We start from the raw sequence: 19,296 nt of genomic DNA on the forward strand, positions 1-19,296 counted from the left end.
GTTGTCAGTTAAATATGCAGTGCTTCACTGCAGTGCAATTTTCAAAAATATTTTACCAGTCAGTCATTTGTACTTGGATATGAGTTTGAATTTTAGCAATTTTTTTAAAGTAATGTATGTGTAACCAATTTATGACCATTAGCCAAAAGATGCCAATATCCACAAGTAATATCAAAACGAATTTTTCTATCCAATTTTACCCAGATATATTATTTTGTTTATATTATTTATATATAAATTGTTCAGATCAAAAAAAATCGATATTTGATACTAACAATTTCAGTACCTTTTAAATATTATTTGTTCAGTTACACTTAAATATTTGAATTTCGAACTGAGAACATACCATAGACAAATAAACGCCGAGTTGAGTAGTCAAATGTCAAGCCGTAAAAACAAAAGTAACAAAGTTATTTTTTTTAGAATAACAATTTATTTTAACGAAGCTTAATTAAAAAAAAAGAAAAGATTATATAGCATATTAGGAATGATAAAAAAACGAATCATATAACAATTCAAAATGTCGCATGTTTATTCGTTATGCTATTTTTCATTATCTGTTCTGCGTCAACACGCTCGCTCGTGAATGAGGCAACGAGGCTAACAAAAACGCCGCAATGTAACCATAAATGTATAGTCGGGGGCTCGTGGCGCTTATAGTTTGTCGGGCCGGGTCGTCTCTGCAGATTAGCAAATTTTAATTCGTGTATTTTAACTTTATTGTAGGGCGACCCGATTCCAAACCCGACTAGAGTACTTAAGTATTATCGACAATGTTGCATTTAAAGAACATTGCAAAAACTGTGGTTCCGCCCCTTAAAAATTCTGTTCAAAATGAAGGAGTCAATACGATGTTCAGAATTGCGCCCGCAGCTGTTAACGTTTGCTGCAGAACCTACGCAAGCCACGAAATTCCAGACAGGCTTAAGGATGTACCGACGAGTGCAAACCCAAGGTTCTTTGATATGGTTGAATACTTCTTTCATAGAGCATGTCAAGTAATAGAAGACAAATTAGTGGAAGATGTAAAATCCAGAGTCTCAACAGAAGAAAAGAAGAAAAAAGTCGCCGGTATCTTGAAACTTATGCAGCCATGTGATCATATCTTGGAAATTCAATTTCCACTTAAACGTGACTCCGGTGATTACGAAATGATTCTAGGGTACCGGGCACAACATTCCTCGCACAGGACCCCTACAAAAGGAGGTAAGTCATTATTGATTGAATTTTATAACATCTCATCGGCTATTGTAAGTCATAATTGCAGGATTTTTTATTTATAGCTCAAGAGACACGTGATGTTAACGACCGTAGGTAGCGTTACGTAGATTCCTAACCAAATCTACGCGCACACAACTTTGTATAAAAATTTTTGCAAGTGAAATGGACAATTCATTATCTGATTTATTGTCAAATTTATTTATTTGTTATAGAAGAATGTAAATTTCGGAAGTACAATTAGAAATTTACACAAATAAAATTAAACTACATAATTAGTACCATGAAAATGACATTGAATACCTACTAATTTTGAATAATTCCGCATTCAGTCAGCAATCAAAAATTAATTGTTTTCTTTTGCTTGCTCTTATAAAACAAACACCAGGAAGATTTATTTATAAGAATTGGAATGAGATATTACACTGCAAAGTAGATACCTTTACCTAACTTACTAACTTTCATAAATGAACATTTACTATACGTTTTGTTGTTAAATCGTGTAAGTGTATTCTTTTTCACGTAAGAACCTATCTGAAGAAGCTGTAAAATAGTCGAATGCCGAGTATTTTCAGCATAAATTTATGTTTATATAACTTTATTATGCCGAAATGGCTTCTTAACCTTATGGCAGGAATACGAAAAATGTCTCGAACGTACCACAGCCCCCACCTGCGTTAGTATTAGAGTTCACGACCTACTTCACGACCTCTAAGTGTGAAGGACCAGACACCACCGAGGTCCAATAGCATGAAGAACAAGATTCGATTATTCTTTACCTTTAAGACCATTTAGTGCCGCGGTGCTACTATTCCCGTGATTTGTAAAGATACAACCCCAGATAGGAACCAAAATGACGGCTATAAAATAAAATTAGGAACAGTCGATTCTGTAGGTTTTCCAGGCGATAGTTCCTCTTAATGTATTCGAACAAATATTTCAATTGTATAGATGCAAAACTATAAAAATATCTTGATTTAAAGAAAGCAAAATTGTATTTTCAGATCTAAACCTAAGAATTCAAGACAATACCTAACTAATATTTCGCTTACGACAAAACAACTTCATATGCATTGTTCTGCAGCTGTTTGGGCATAAACAGCCTGATGATAATGACATTGAATTTATTTCATTGTCAACCTAATTCATTTATATAATACGATTCTCCGCTTTATAAAAAACAAATAAATGCAAACTAATAAAATCATCAAGTTTTTATTACCCTAGTTAGTATACATTTTATAAAAATCGTAAATGAATGATATATTTTAGGAATCTCCACACAATAGACGTAAAAATATATCATCACCCCCATTTTATAGAATAAAAAAATTCTTGGACAGCATGTCTTTCCATGTAGGAGTTCGCAATTGTATTTTTTAATTCAATTTTGTTCTAGAGTCTTCAAGTTCTCGATATTTCTGACAGCATTTGTAGTCACTAAATTGTTTAAGGGTGTATATGTATATATCCTTAAAAAATGTACATATATCCAGCTATATATCTGTTCGTGTTTTGACTAACTAATTACTTTCGACACTGATAGGAAAAACCCAGTGAAATAGGAATTTCTTTTAGTTCATACACCTATAAAATTAGGTAGTACCACTCGGTAACAACAATCTTTAAAGCTAAGCTCAAAATATACTTAAGTACCTTTATTATTTTCGTTTGATAACAACTGAAACTGTTGATAAAAATATTACATTCACAACACGCCTATAGCAACAGGGGGCGTGGTTGCTACGTCATCTATATTGCGCAATTTTTAGAACGATACTATCCCACATACGATTATATAAGTAAGGACGGTCAACAAAAATGTCGGGTAAATTTAATAATCACGTACAAATTATATTTGAAAACTTAAGAAGTCACGTTTTCGCACACCCACCTCACGCTGACGTCACATTTGCTTACTTGACTACAGACGATATCACCTGATTGATAAACATATTAGATTAGATCTACAAACGTGCCTTATCCGCTTTATTTTTCGTTATACTCTTTTTAAATATTCATACTAAATAACTATGTATTCAAATAGACAAAGGTAGAATAAGAACAAGAGAAATAATATCCATAATGCCGTGAAGCTTTAAATTGATTTAACGTCACGTGACTAAGACGACTAGAACACATGACTATGGCGTAATCTGCGTCTTCGTAATTATACAGTGCAAACAATTATAACAACAATCACTTATAGTACCTTGCACATTGTATCAGCTGTCAATGACCTTACTTGCGACAATTGCATCGCTTATGAGGTGGTTTTCTAGATATAGACCACCAAAACCTTGAAAGTTCATTATATAATGCTCGGAGTTGCGCTTTACTGCATAGTTACATTGTAATACTTCTTTAGACTAATAATAGAAAGTCCTAGAAAATAATTGTATACGCATTGAATATTAGAGCAGTACATCAACATTATAAACACTATGTAAATTAAATGTAAACACACGATACGCAAATATTGTTTAACCGAGTCGCATATCTAATATAATAAACAAATGTTTGTTTGTCTCGCTAAACAGGTATACGATTCTCAACTGACGTGACCAGAGATGAAGTCAAGGCTCTGTCCGCTCTGATGACGTTCAAGTGCGCGTGCGTCGACGTGCCCTTCGGCGGCGCCAAGGCCGGCATCAAGATCAACCCCAAGGAATACTCCGAACATGAATTGGAAAAGATCACTCGTCGATTCGCCCTCGAGCTCGCCAAAAAAGGATTCATCGGTAAGAATACGATGTCATTTAAACCATATTTATCGAAAGTAGAAGAAAAAGTAAAAGTACTATAACTTTGTGTTAGTAATTTGAAACATAATCTTCATTTAAGGACGTCATTGTCTTTGTTGAAGTAACCTATACTTGGAAGAACTGCGACTGTTATGTCTATTAAACAGTTCACTGTCTTTTGTGAAGCTGACCTAATTAGATTACTTTAGAATTAAATTGTTAGTAAATAAAAAAGATATAACCGATTGGTTAGATAAACATTCTAATTGTATGTTCGAGATGTAAACAAAATAAATGCTACGTAATTGAACAACATCATAGAAACAATAAATATTGATTACTTTATTTTATTGATGTAGAATTACGTATTACGACCTAATTATGTCAATGTTTGTGTTTACGTTTAGACACAAAGCATTGTTTATATAGTATTATTATGTTTATTATAAAGAATAACTGCTCTGTGTATTAAAATAGTTTCATTGAAGAATGCTTATGTCATAATTTTATTTGAGAAGTATTTTGCATGTATCATGATTTTATCTACTATTGAAAATGATTTTTCAATCATGATTGATGACCAACATTTCCCCAGAAATTTATTGAAGTACTTATATAACTTACCGTATATAACGTTAAATGTAACAGAATATAATCCTCGCAATAATTAAGTTCATTCTAGTTTATTTGCTTGAAAACGCGTCATATCCTGTTTTACAATTATTGTTTTAATTACTACAATTTAGATCTAACGAGATGACAGTGTTAGTACATCAGGACGAATATAAAATATGTTTTTAGCATTAAAAAGATCATTAGCAGAATAGAATTAATTTTTACTGGACGAATTACTATAATTTTCAGTCATAATTCAGTCATTTACATTTACAGCTGTCATTATAATTAAAATTATCCTCGTACATAATTCTATTTGGCCTAATTCAAATTTTAAAATTTGTCCTTATTTGCCGTAACAATTATATAATCTTTAATATTAGGAAAAATCCCCCAGCTTTTGTTTAATAATATTTATATTACGAATAGGTGTTACAGAAAGAGAATATTTTGTATTCCTATGCGTTGCCTCCTCCGCTAAATCAACATCTTCTTCTCATCCTTTTCTTAAGGAGAGGATGTTAACATGAATATTAGGCTCTCACTCATAAGACGAAACGATGGATGTCTTCCGCCTCACGCCTGTCTTCTGTGTGGTCGTGGTATTTAACCGGTCGAGCGATCTGTAAAGTTGTTGTATTGGTTGGCTATACCGCTGTTAAGTCCATTTTTTTCTATCTTAGGACCTGGTGTAGACGTGCCCGCCCCCGACATGGGCACAGGAGAGCGTGAGATGTCCTGGATCGCGGACACCTACGCCAAGACCATCGGTTACCAGGATATCAACGCCCATGCCTGCGTCACCGGCAAACCCATCAATCAGGTAAGTTCTAGAACGTTGTACTGTCTTTTCGTACAAAGAAAGAAACTATTGTCACAAGATATAAGCTAATATTACAATTTAAAAAAGCATTATAGCAAAATTAGCCAAGTATTAAAAAACAATTTATAGGAAAGTATAATTTTTATTTGATTTATGACTTTTTAGTTTATCTTAAACCGATTGAAGAAAGTGAATTTGACTGAAATTTTCTTCTCGATGAACACACTGGAAAGATCTTTTTTATCAAGTACAAAGTGAGGTCGTTAATATTACTTTTAATCAATTAATATTAGTTTATAAATCTGACCTCATGCGCGACGCGTGAATGCTTTTTTCATCACCTATTCGTTAGGTAAATTTTGTTCGTATCAGTTGTTTTGCTTTATAGAAACAGTTTGCTATATTATAAATTCGATAAGCCAGAAAAAAAAACATTATAATCAGATAAGTCGTGATGATGAAATATCATTACAATATGACAGAAAAACGTCGTAAAAATATTCCGAACAAAGAAAGCCAAATACTGGAACAGCAGTATATCTGTTTTGCATTACCCTATTTTCCACCTATCCTTTCTTTTCACCCTTTTCTTTTCTTTCCTTTTGAAGGTGTGAATGTCAGATAATAGAAAGAAGATAAGGTGTTCCTCATTGAGGACTAGAAATGTTTAAGATGAAAATTAGACCTGTCCAGTGTTCAAATATATCATTGTGGAAAGTTACGTTTCTTTCTTCTAATCTTATCAATAGATTTGTATTCAATTTACCGGAAGAACGAATTAATTTTAATACATATTTGGCGTGAGATTACGAAACACAAAACGCACTTCAGCTAGTAAAATCGAAAACAAAACAGCTGGATAAGTGAAACGTAGCTTTCTATTATAAGGAGTTAACGCAATAATTATCAGGTTTCACCAATTTGTTGCTTTATCCTCTTTAAATTGAAAGTATCTTATACATACATTTACTATGAAATTTAGTCATTATTTTGAAATAACTTCATATAGTTATAGATAATCTCTTCAACAAGCAATTTTGACCTTCAAAACGTATGTACAAATATTGAGTTTGTTAACGTGTACACATATTGTGTCAAATGAAACCCACCATAGTCTAGAAACCAAATATTATTATTAACTTACACTACATTCAATGCTATGCTAACTAGATTAAAAAGATCGGTAAAATATCATTTGACGTAGTGTCTGCTTATATTTAGGTATAACAATGATTTGATAGTAATGAATATTTTTGGCTTATCATAATTATCATTTCGTTAATAATATTATTCAATTACCGATCCTCACGTTTTGAATGTGTTTTTTATTATCAATCATTTAGAATAGGCTTGCTAAAACAAGTCTCTCTAAGATCATAGTCAAATTTAAAACTGCTTAAAACTATTACATAAATATTTCTAAGTAGAAAATTTCATCAATCCACTCAAACCGCGACACACACTGAGATAGGATAATTGGATATTTCAAAGCAAATATGTAACTGTAAAATCAATGAATATGCTACGGATATTTGAGGTCATTGACCTAGTCGCACCGCGTCACTATTTTAGAAATAACGTTAATGTGCGCAAATATTTTTGTCTGCTTGTTCTTTTTTTACAATTTTTTTTGCTTGATTCTTGTCACTTGTCAGATTTAGATGAATCACAACTCTTAGAATAGTGGTTAGCATTTTTTATTAATACTAAAATAATCATAGCTTATATCACATTTTTAACGAATGACCATTCTGGGAAGTGCGACTTAGCATTATGGTCCGGATCTCGTTTCTAATGCCCCTTTATCGTCTCATTCTCCGAAACCTAATCTAAACATAAATACATGCAAACAATTTTATACAGTAAAGAGCTGTCGCCCGACTCCTTCCGCGCGGAATTAAAAAAACTTAATTACTAGCCTATGTGTTCTTCCAGACTATGTTCGTCATCTATGTCAAATTTCAACGAGATCCATGCAGCTCTAGAGATACCTTTTAACAAACATCCATCTTTTTCATTATAATAAAATAATAACTCTTTGATACATTGAAAATGTTTTCCTCACTGTGTTTAACAAACAGGGCAGACTACGCTAAAAACAATTTGTTCTCTAAACCAACTTTCTATCTGCAGTATTCAGTTATTTCACTTCGTCTCCTTAGTCAAAGTAAATTATAGTATACAAAATTAAAAGATATAACCGTTAACTGTATATTCTAATATGGATATATAAAACTAACTATAAAAACTTAATATATAGATAAGTTAAATAAAAAGCAGCTCTCTTCAAGGCATAAATTCGAAAAAATAAAAAAAAGAATAAATAGTATTCTATGTCCGTCCGTCTCCTGGCTCTAAGCTACCACCTCCTCACCGATTTTCAACCATATCGGTAAAGCCGTTCTTGAGTTATAAATAGTAACACGACTTTCTTTTTATATATATATATATATATATAGATAACAAGGTAATACAAATACTGCTGTCATGTATCTCCTGTGTTACTTAATATTTTTATTCCATCCTAAATTTTGAGATGATGTATCGTATTTCGGATTCTGGAAATCTTGTATAACCATTCATGTAATTTAATCTTGGAACGTAACAAACAGATAAGTTCTCGCTGATAAATGGTATACGTATTTAACTTTAACTTTTGTTTTTATAAGTTAAAAATAAGTCTAAAACTACTGGATACTTTTTAATTTTTCTGAACAAATGACACGCTTTATCTTTCGAATAAAAAAAGGATAATTAAAATCGGACCTCTATGGGCGGAGTTATGGACGAACAAAAGTAAAAAAAAACATACAGATAGAAAACATACAAATTGAGAATCTCCACCATTTTGAAGTCGGTTAAATATATAATATTTTCTAGCTTACCTAGGTTCTATTATAATTGGATTGTCAGCACAGTAACAAGATATTCACTGTTCGAACTTGACATAATTTAATTTCAATAACAGCCTTGCGAATTTAAATGCCATAAGCTTTAGATCAAAGGTTTTCCAAATGCTAGATAAAACTGTGATTTACTTAAAATAGCAAAATAAATTCAGGTATAGTAGCAATGAAAATAGTACTAATAGCCATATACGAAAAAGTTTTTTTGTATGTTAAATTAATGAGGCGCAATCGAGTCTCGGAATATTCCATACCATGCAAACCAATTTGAATTCAGCGTGATACATGTCATGATTCTATAGCGTTTTAACATTAACATTTTAAATGTTAATTGTTAAAAATTTATTCCTGTTTTAAATTATAATTTATGACATCTGTGATATATTTTCATCTAGATAAAGACGTGATCCCCCAATTTCCTATCGTGGACAAATCATATACAACAGGCGGTCGACCAATGGTACATTATAATTAACCTATTTGATCTATTGATATGACCTTGATAAATCGTCGCCGAATATAAATTAGTCTCGAAGTAAAATGTTTCACAAAATATTATTTTAAAACAAATGTTCATTATTTTTTACAAGTGCACTTAATAAAATAGGTGTTTTCTGCCAAAACTTTTGTCTAAAGCACCAAAGTCTCGAGTGCCAGTAAAGATTTTAATGATCTACGACTTTTATTCTACTTATTTTAGACTTTGAAGTCAAAGTTGTATAAACAGATTTTTTTCATAAGTGCTTTTAATTAGAATCTTTTTATTTTAAAATATTCGTTAGGTTAGATACTCATGTGACCATTTTTACACATGACAAAATGACTAAAAATTTTTATTTCGTGTTGTCTAGGGTGGTATCCACGGCAGAGTGTCGGCCACCGGCAGGGGCGTGTTCCACGGTTTGGAGAACTTCATCAACGAAGCCAACTACATGAGCATGATTGGTAAGTAATTAAACACGAAAGTTTCAGATTTGGCAGAGTTAATCTCATAAAACATGTCACTGTTTTCGACGGATATCTGAAAGTATTGCCTGTATCATTAGGCACAACTCCCGGATGGGGCGGCAAGACGTTCATAGTGCAGGGCTTCGGTAACGTGGGGCTGCACACATGCCGCTACCTGGTGCGGGCCGGTGCCACCTGCATTGGTGTCATTGAGCACGACGGTGCCATACACAACCCAGAGGGAATCGACCCCAAGGTACCGTGCCACTAACTTTATGGAAACAAGAAATATCGCATCGTGTTTTGTTATTGATGGGACTCCGTCAGTAAACACGAGCCGTTATAAAGTTTTTTTTTAATAAAATTTATATCCGCGTTAATAAATTTAAATAATTCGGTGAAAGTTACTCACTTTTATTGTTCATACATGAATTATATCTAATGAGTGATTGCGTCATAATGCTGAAAATATATTTATGTATTGTAATACCAGGTCTGTAAAAATATAAAGCCGCTGGGTAGAGTGTTGTTTCTGCTGGGTTCTTGTTATGCGGTTTGAGAGCGCCTGGAATAGAATCAGTAGGTTGCCTATTTTCGTCTACAAGTGTAACCCAAAAACGACAGTCAATGACTGGCCGGAGCAACTTTTGGCTTTATAAAAATACAATTCAAGCATACCTTTTGTTACAATTCTCGCTAATATAAATAGTATGAATAATAATTTACATTAAATTAATTATATTGCATTTTTAACTTTAGCAGCCTTTTAAAATTTTCACTTTTAGAGCTAAAATAAATAGAAAAGAAAAATTACACAGAAAGTAAATTTACATAACGGAATAGAAATTGCTGTACAATCGATGTATGTATAAATCAAAATGTAAATTATACAGCTAACTATAAATAACAAGAAGAGAGTACAATGTTGTCTGACCAATCGAATGAATAAGTCTTGCGGCCAAATAATCTAACATATAGTTTTATATTGTGACGTTTTATAGATTAATTACAGTATACATATCGCAAAAATGTCATTTTCACATTAAATTCAGCAATTTAAAAAAAAACTTGGAAAATAAATTATCTTTCCTCCACATTGTCTTTGGAAAAGAAATCAGCGACGACATTTTTTTTACGAAAACGAATACGAAAACTAAATTTCATGTTGAAAATTTTAGATAACTTTAAATAGAATTAAAAATATTCCATTTAATGTAGACTGATTTATTTAGTTGATAACATATAGATAATTTATGAATAACGATTGCGGTGTAGATATTACGTAGTTTATTAGTGACAGTATTATGACGTCAGCATGATTGTAATGTACCAACATAACAACTCTAATACTCTAATCACAACACATGTTTGTGTTAGGTTCGTAAGAAAATCGTCCATGTTACTTTGTGAACCCAAATATATTTACCGAGAAATTCCAATCATATTTTTGTCTCTTCATTTTTGAAAGGGAATGAACGAGATGACAATATTTTATACAATTATTTCGACTATATGTAAGATGAAATCTTTAACTTAACTAACATATTATTTTCACGGTTCGTGGCTTCTTGGCATTTTAGTACATTTTAAGTATGGTATTTATGTATACACATGACAGTTTATTACTTTGCTAGTAAATAAAAATGAGTTATTATTCATAAAAAGGAGCAATTTAAAAACGGTTTTTGTATAATAAAAGTTTCTGTATTTAGAAGAAATTTTTGAACACTTTGTCTATTTGAATGTATCCAATGTTCAAGATGTTTACTGTTGCACTTAGTCATTGAACGGTCACTCAAAGCTACCCTTAGTGTAGATTTTATATAAGGAATCTACAATTTTGTTTACTTAGGTTGAATTGCCCATCGTTATTTTTCTATATTATTTGGACTAAAAAAAATTTACTCGTATTAAGAGTACTATATGTTGCAGTGATGCGCAATTCTTAACGTGTAGCGCATCTATTGATTTCGCTATATAGGACGACTCACCGTACCTAGTAACAAGACTACGCGGCGTCACGTCCTTGTCCAGCTTGTTTATTTAATTTAAACCGTTTACGTCAAAAAGGAAAGATTAAATCTAGTTGTACACACAGTTTCCTCATTTTAGATGAAGTTTTTTTTTATTAATTCTCATGGAAATTAGGTTTATAAAGATTTTTCTTGCTCCCAGCTTTTTTATAAGCAACAGTTTTTGATAATACTAATCGACAATATTGTCAATTTTGAAATTTCACTAAACAAAGATTTGTCGCGTTTACATAAACTACTTTCATAATTTATTTCACTAATACAATGTAACTTTTATACACAATTTCATAGTGGCATGGATCATTCTAGAAATTCGAAAAATTTAAAACAGTAATGTATTTTAGTCTACTTGACATCATGAAGTTTCATTATGTTTTAAATGAACTATGTTTCCTGCAGGCGCTGGAGGACTACCGTATCGAGAAGGGTACTATCGTGGGCTTCCCCGGAGCGCAGGCGTACGAGGGCGAGAACATGCTGTACGAGAAATGCGACATTCTCGTGCCCGCTGCCGTTGAGCAGGTCATACACAAGGAGAACGCACACAAGATACAGGCCAAGGTAATCAATATTAAATAGTTAATTGTGAAACAAACAGACAGACAGACTCTCTATGATATTTGAGGGTAATGAGTGTTACGAAGAAAATCCGACACTAGCCTCACTAAAATGTCGACGTTTATATCCCCTCACTTATAATTCTGACACTTGACTTTGTAATGAAAGCGCGCCATTCGCGACAAAGGATTCTACCTAATAATGTCTAAAATAAGCTATATCAATGACACCTTACACTTCAAAACAATTGTAACCATTTAGGCTCACATAACTCATAGAATTTATTTCAGATCGATCTTCGGCAGTTTAGCCAATTGTATTTTCATTTTAATTATCTACTTAATCTTTGGACAGAAAGAAATAGACAAGAGGGGATGAAATAGAATATTCCAACTTGCTTTACCTATCCTAGACGATAGCAAATCTAGGTAAAAATGATATATACCTAATAATCTGAATTCTGGACCGATTTACATGATTGTAACAAAGATAAGATTGTACGAAATAACATTATCAAGACTTTATAAAATTGATAAGATTATTTCAATGGAGTAAAGTAAACCATCTATGCAAACTAGGTAATAAAAATGCTTTGTTATACTTATAGTAAAATTATAAAGTACTTATATAAGTAATAATATAAAACATGTAACAATATCTTGCAAATTATATGTTTAAAATAATTATGAATGAATATGTGCAACGCGTGTTATATACGTGCATGATTTCGCGCCATAATTAACGTCATAAGTACCAAATTAAAAAAAAGTCTGTAAAACAGATTTAAACTGTTATATTATGTTTGTTTTAAATCTCAGGTTCAAATGAAATATTTATGTGCAAAATTTTTTAATAATAAAAAAGTATTATTTGAACATAGAAACAAAATTACCATCGATTTTAAAATCGATTAGATTATTACCGATAACAATGTATGAAGCTAATTAAATATTAATATAAATCGCCGTGCCCCTGTTGCTAATTAAACCTTATCAGTACGTTATCAAACGATAAGATAAGGGTACCTTTTGCCGACGACACATTATTTTAAGAAGCCAATCTCAATACATCATTGATATGTACACCTTTATCTCTTCAACAATGTCAAATATTGTCAACCTTGTTGCCATTTGGTCTCGTATTAGTCATTACAAGTTATTTATTGTCTAGGAAAAAATATCCGCTGTTATAAACTGCTGTAACTAACGAATTAGATTTCGTGGCTAAAAATACAAGTAAACCCATTGTTAATAGGCATGTACTCACGGTGAAGTCTTAAAGTCTTTTAGCAAATTTTAGACCCAAAGTTACTAATAAATCTTTATTTTTATTGTTAAAAATAAAAACAAGATAATGTTTTATTGTGTATACATGAATATGATGTCTAAAAAACATTTTAAAGGGTCGTTTATTGTACTATTTCTACCATAACTTATTACCAATAGGTCAGTCTGTTGTTAATGTTTATGATGTCTTTAATCGTATTTTATATTTTTTATTACCTGCACTGACCAACAACACAAAATAGTCGATACACAGCTTTGCATACATTAGCAATGCAAGGCTTCTCAAGAACTGCGTTTAGTATAAAAATTATTGCTCGTCACTGTCACATTACACGATAAGGCTTAATTTAAAATTCACGGTTATCCAGATCATCGCGGAAGCTGCCAATGGACCAACAACCCCAGCAGCCGACAAGATCCTGATCGACCGAAACATCCTGGTCATCCCTGACCTGTACATCAATGCTGGTGGTGTCACCGTCTCCTTCTTCGAATGGCTCAAGAACCTCAACCACGTGTCATACGGAAGACTCACGTTCAAATATGAGCGTGACTCCAACCACCATCTCTTGGGTGAGTTGAACTCTGAAATCTATACAGAAGAATTTATAAAAGTTATAATAAAGAAAAATCCTATTTCCGTGAATGAATCATGGCATTTTGATAGTAGATAAGAAGATTTTATTCTTACAGTAATTGATTTGTATGTTGTGTGACAGAATCCGTACAAGAATCCCTAGAAAGACGCTTCGGTCGCGTGGGCGGTCGCATTCCGGTGACGCCGTCCGAGGCCTTCCAGAAACGTATCTCCGGCGCTTCCGAGAAAGACATCGTGCACTCCGGTCTAGACTACACCATGGAGAGATCTGCTAGGGTAAACATTACTTTGCTTAAAAATTTGAAATATATTTTCAATTTTTTGACGAAATGGCATCGCGTCTTATCTAGTATTTTTTGGGTATCAAGTAAATAATATACTTGGTTGTTCCAAAAATCAATTCCAGACGGAAAAAAATGTTTTTCAGCATATTTCGTTGGATAAGAACGCATTTTTGTTATATTACTCCTAACCTTTTGCTGTTTTTTTTTCAAAATTTACCTGACAGCACAATAACGCACACATACCAGTTAAGATGTAACAATAATGTTAAATACACCCTTACAACATATTTCTAAGTACCTTTTCTGTGGAAATATTAGACTGGGAAAAGTAAAAAAATTAAACCCTCTATTATTATAATGGTGATATTAATATTTTTATCTTTTTGTGATCAGGCTATTATGAAGACCGCAATGAAGTTCAACCTCGGTCTAGATCTGAGAACCGCCGCGTACGCCAACTCCATAGAGAAGATATTCACTACGTACGCCGACGCCGGCCTCGCCTTCTAAGCTACTGCAATTTCTTAACATTGGCTGCATTTTCTAGACTCTCCATTAGTAACCCCGAGCACACAGCGTAACTCTTTAAGACATTTTAATCACAGTATTTTTTCTTTATTGAAATCATGGCGTTTTAATTTTATTTTAATTGTAAGCGAAAGTTGTAATTTCGATTTGTATTTTCTTGAATTTAAATAAATCTTGTTTTACTGTTAGTCTTTTTTTTATTACCATATCCTTGACCTTGACTCTCCAAATATACAGATTTTGGGAGCAGTGTTATAAGATCCCACTTAGTAAGCTTCGTTGCTCGGACAATGAAGTGGACGGACATTTTAAAATGCGTGAGGTCTTATTCATTTCATGAAGCCTATTTTTGAGTAGGATATAGAAAAGTGGATTTCAAATTCGCCGCATATTTACAGAACACGACTCCCGCGGAAATGGTAACTACAGAAAAAACAATTCGATTCGACAAACATCTTGTGCAGAATAGCGCAAAACTTTTTTTATATGACGAACCATAGACATTTAGTTTTGTTTTTTACTTCATAAATCAGTTTATCGTTAAATGCTATTAACGGGTAACTGTTAACGGTGAGTACGTTAATCGCTATACTTTTTGCTTAATCTGTTTTAGACGTTTTCGAACGCACCTACTTACGTGTATGCTGTCGCTGTCATTATCTTGTCAAGTAATGAGCATCATAAATTATTTGCATTACGCTCTTAGATAGTATTTTTGGATAATTAAACCCGGTAAAGTATATAACAAAAATGTTTATCGCTCCCATCGTTGTTACTATACTAGTCACATTAATTAGTGGAATATTTTCCAAAAGCGTAGAGTTAACTTTCGAACTCCCTGATAGTGCTGTAGAGTGTTTTTATCAAGACATTGAAAAGAATACTTCGGCTTCATTAGAATACCAGGTAAGAGACTTAATAAACAGATCATCTTCAAATATGTAAGGATTACCTTAAGATAAACAATTTCTGACAGGAGTTTTCGATGATTTACTTAAGAGTTAGAAAAAAATAAGACCGTACCTGAGCGGCTTTGTACGTAATACACATATTATACAATTTTACTAAAAGAAATATTTATAATCCAGGTTATTACTGGTGGACAGTATGATGTCGACGTAAAAGTAGAAGGTCCTAATAAGCAAATAATATATCAGCAACAGAAAATGCAATATGATTCACATCAATTTACAGCACAATATACAGGTAATATTATTTTTGTATTATAATTTTAGTTAAAACTTTCATGGTTTATACTAAAAAAATGTTCATAAGAAACTGGATATTGAGAGCTCAAAAAAGCGATTGTTATTATTGTGATAAGAATCCTGTTTCCTATTAACATTATTTTACTTTTTTATTGTTTAAAAGTCCTTACACAATACAATGTAGACTTTCTGACCTATGAATGTAATATTAATTTATAATTCATACATGTTTTAGGTGTGTACAAAGTGTGCTTCAGCAATGAATTCAGTACTTTCTCACATAAACTTGTGTATATGGAACTGAATGTTGGACCTGAACAACCACTACCAGGAGTTGGAGACCATGCTACAGTACTTACACAGGTAACTTAATTTTATTTACAGTAAATATTGTCTTAATTTCTTAGTTTTGTTAGAAATATAGTTAATTGCAAATTTTTAAAGTAATGTTACTATGCTAGATTATTACTTAGTCACTAATTACTTTTACAGTTGGAAACTTCTGCAGAAGAAATTCATTCTGCACTAAACAGGATAATTGATCATCAAACCCATCACAGATTAAGAGAGGCTCAAAGTCGCAAGCGAGCGGAAGATCTCAATGAGAGAGTGTTCTGGTGGTCAATGGGAGAGACACTGGCTATTGTATGCGTAACTTTTGTACAGGTCATGGTTCTCAAGAACTTCTTCAGTGACCGACCAACACTATACAATAGAATGTAATAGTAAATGTTTAATAGTTTATTTATTAATATAATTCATGGATTGAACAATTTGTTTTATTTAGGGATCATCAATTAATCACAGGATGTTTTTTTAGCCTTTTTAGTTTTTTGTGTCTCCCACAGCATTCTTATGAGACTACTATCCCCTAGATATTAAAAACCAGTGATAACTTGTTTTAGACCTCCTCCCCTTTGCCTTTGTTTGATCCGTCATGATTTTTTCGGAACCCTGCCCCCTTGGTGGCTCAGGTGATTAATAGATGATCCCTTATGTTTGAAAATTGACACAAAAATACTTTACCATTACTGTATCTTATCTAACAAATTTTCTGAATCTTGTTTGCTTGTACTTTTTAGTAATAATCTAAAATCTATGTGTTTTTTCTCATTATTATAAATGTTTCAGAGAATTGTAAATTAAATGCAATAAAACAAACATTGTGATTTGTTGGCAGATAAATAATATCTTAGCACACTGAAATGTTAATATAATCAAGATTTGATAGTTCCTTAATATGTACTAAGAAGTATTGGAAACTAATAATGATGTTGTGAATATTGAAAAAGAATAATATTATGCCATAAAAGAGAGCTATATACAATTAAATCTCTGCCCCTGAGCATTCATTACCTGATAAATAAAAATTAAATAAAATATCTCTTTTGTAAATTCATACTAGTACAAAATATGTAATGCATTGTAAAGTACCATTATTTTATTGTAAAACATTTTACAGTTAATATACCAAATAAACTAAATTTATTTTCTTCAATATAAGAACTTTTTATCAAGATTTTTATTTTAAAAGCATCACTAAGATCTTTTAATAAAAGAGAATGTGCACTTATAATTATGCCCTAAGAATATAAAGTAAGAATTGTGTCCTAACCCAAGGAACATGTTTCAACCATGTACTAAAAGTGAATGTTATTTAATAAATGAAAATACTGCTAAAAACTTGTTATACTAGTACCATTTAGATTTACTTAATGTTGATAACCTTACTGGCAACAGTTGATAACTTTTAATTTAATGTATTCCTTTTTTAAATAATGCCAGTATTAAACCATTTACTTCATTTTGTAAAGTGATGTTTTTTATCACTTCTTTTACCTTCCTATATCTTTGATAGAAATTTCTATGAATTTTGAGACATAGATGAGAAAATATTCTTTAAGGTTTCAAGGCAGATGAAAGATGATAGCTCAACTTACCACAACTCATTTAGGTGGAAAGTAAGAAATAGCATTACAATTTTGGTAACTGTGGCAACATTGTCTCTGGTTTCAGAGCATTGACTACTTAATGTACACTTTTTTATTCATCTCATATACATGTAAATTTATCGAGATTTTTTTTCAGTTATTATTATTTATATATTATCAATCTTAAGAAACTATCAAAGCAACAGTAATAAAGTGCTGGGTTTAACATCATATTAATAAACTGATTATGTAAAATTTTGTTTATAGTAGTAGTATTTGACAAATACAATTAAAATATTGTTATTGTTATTGTACAGGTATATTAATTACATAATTCAAACAATTAAATATAAACAGTAAAATCTTATTTTACTATAATTGTCATTTGTTAAATATATTTTAAATGTAAATAAGTTGAATAAGACCACATTTTAAAAAATTTAAGGAAAGTGGACCTTAGCTCAGGTCAGTTTAAAATAGTACCAACAGTGCAAATACTCCATTGACCAGCGCACAAGGATATGCTATGAGAGGCCTCTGCTCTGTGTCACCTGACATAGTAACAAATAGCCTACTTGCTGAAAGGGCAGACCATATTACAGCAACGGCAGATAAACTTAAACCAATAGTTCCCTCAAGAGATATAAATATTCCTAAAGTAGCCAGTACTACCATTGGTAACATGCAGTATCCTAAAACACTTGCAACACTTAAAACAGTAAAAACTCCTTCAGTACGACTCATAAGTGACAGCAAACAATACATTAATATAACTGACATTACAGAAAGCCCGTAAACATAACCAAAATGTGCTTTATTGCCAGAAAGAAAAAGGCAAACAGCCAAAGCTAAACAAAATGCAATAGGGCCTGCAATGTCAGTATCTCTTAGTAAAAAGTTTGCATCATCTGCTTTAGATTGACCATGGAATGGGTTAAGTACTGCTAATGTTTTTTCTAATATCCTATCAGGGTATATTTCCAATTCATCTAATAGAGGTGGTTCATCAAATTCTGATATAGCTGCATTTGCTTCTCTTGGAATAGCCGCAGGGGTGAAAATGCTCGGATTATAACCTTGATTATTGTTAGGAGGTACCAATGGAACTTGAGCTTGGTCGTAAGCGAAACTCCTCTCTGGCAAAAATGTTTGAAAATCTGCAATTAACAATTTGATTTATCAATTACATTTTATCATGTGATAAAAATGTGTCGCATAGAACATATACTTACCTAAGGTTTGGGAGGAATCAGCAAAATTGTTTGCGGTGCTATCAAAAGTATAATTTTGGCTATTATCAGGAGGTAACCACGCATATTCATTTTGATTCGCATAGCCAGCCATTGTTAATGAACGATCTGTTGGATGTCAAACTTTATTAAGATTTTCCAATATGTGTAACTATTTAATTTAAAAGCAAATAGTGCAACTACAAAATTGTTATTACCGATTACGCCGAGATCGAAGATGACAGAATATCTTTCGTAGTCAAAATAAACGTCACAATCTCACGATTCCAACAGATTAAACGGGTTTAACAGTTAGTGTACTGCTATTAAATCGCTATTTTTTATCGCTAGAAACATAAATATCGGTAGTGAATTATACTCTGTGTT

General features: G+C 32.0%; 3 protein-coding genes across 5 annotated transcripts; 2 read left to right on the plus strand and 1 right to left on the minus strand.

Moving 5' to 3' along the window:
- Positions 1-672: 672 nt before the first annotated feature.
- Gdh (glutamate dehydrogenase, mitochondrial) lies at positions 673-14,727 on the plus strand. The gene is given in 10 exon segments (NM_001311919.1): positions 673-854; positions 857-1,206; positions 3,759-3,959; positions 5,261-5,400; positions 9,158-9,251; positions 9,353-9,510; positions 11,687-11,848; positions 13,500-13,704; positions 13,851-14,005; positions 14,407-14,727. Coding segments are annotated over 10 exon segments (1,602 nt in total). The 5' UTR covers positions 673-834; the 3' UTR covers positions 14,524-14,727.
- A 479-nt stretch (positions 14,728-15,206) lies between these two features.
- Positions 15,207-16,519, plus strand: p24-1 (transmembrane emp24 domain-containing protein; the record flags this gene model as incomplete). The annotated part of the gene is given in 4 exon segments (NM_001312085.1): positions 15,207-15,447; positions 15,630-15,747; positions 15,985-16,112; positions 16,242-16,519. Coding segments are annotated over 4 exon segments (633 nt in total). The 3' UTR covers positions 16,473-16,519.
- Positions 16,520-17,426: 907 nt separating this feature from the next.
- On the minus strand, positions 17,427-19,236 carry Yip1d1 (Yip1 domain-containing 1). Of its 3 annotated transcripts, none has more exons than XM_013318619.1 (3): positions 19,128-19,236; positions 18,913-19,038; positions 17,427-18,837 (listed from the first exon to the last, which is right to left on the minus strand). In XM_013318619.1, the coding sequence occupies exons 2-3, from the start codon at positions 19,022-19,024 to the stop codon at positions 18,152-18,154; spliced, it is 798 nt and encodes a 265-aa protein (XP_013174073.1). In that variant the 5' UTR covers positions 19,025-19,038; positions 19,128-19,236; the 3' UTR covers positions 17,427-18,151. The 3 variants fall into 3 exon arrangements, with proteins under 3 accessions (XP_013174073.1, XP_013174074.1, XP_013174072.1); XM_013318620.1 differs by having other exon boundaries at positions 18,913-19,053; positions 19,128-19,184; XM_013318618.1 differs by lacking the exon at positions 19,128-19,236 and having other exon boundaries at positions 18,913-19,121.
- Between the last annotated feature and the right edge of the window lie 60 nt (positions 19,237-19,296).

This window comes from Papilio xuthus, unplaced genomic scaffold (genome assembly GCF_000836235.2).
Source record: "Papilio xuthus unplaced genomic scaffold, Pxut_1.1 DF826923.1, whole genome shotgun sequence".
NCBI classification, from domain to species: Eukaryota; Metazoa; Arthropoda; class Insecta; order Lepidoptera; family Papilionidae; genus Papilio; species Papilio xuthus.

Excerpts from the sequence above, each read along its gene's own strand:
- Yip1d1 (XM_013318619.1), bottom strand. The coding sequence starts at position 19,024 with ATGGCTGGCTATGCGAATCAAAATGAATATGCGTGGTTACCTCCTGAT. Across the intron at positions 18,838-18,912 it reads TGATTCCTCCCAAACCTTAG|ATTTTCAAACATTTTTGCCA; the intron begins GTAAGTATATGT and ends TGTTAATTGCAG.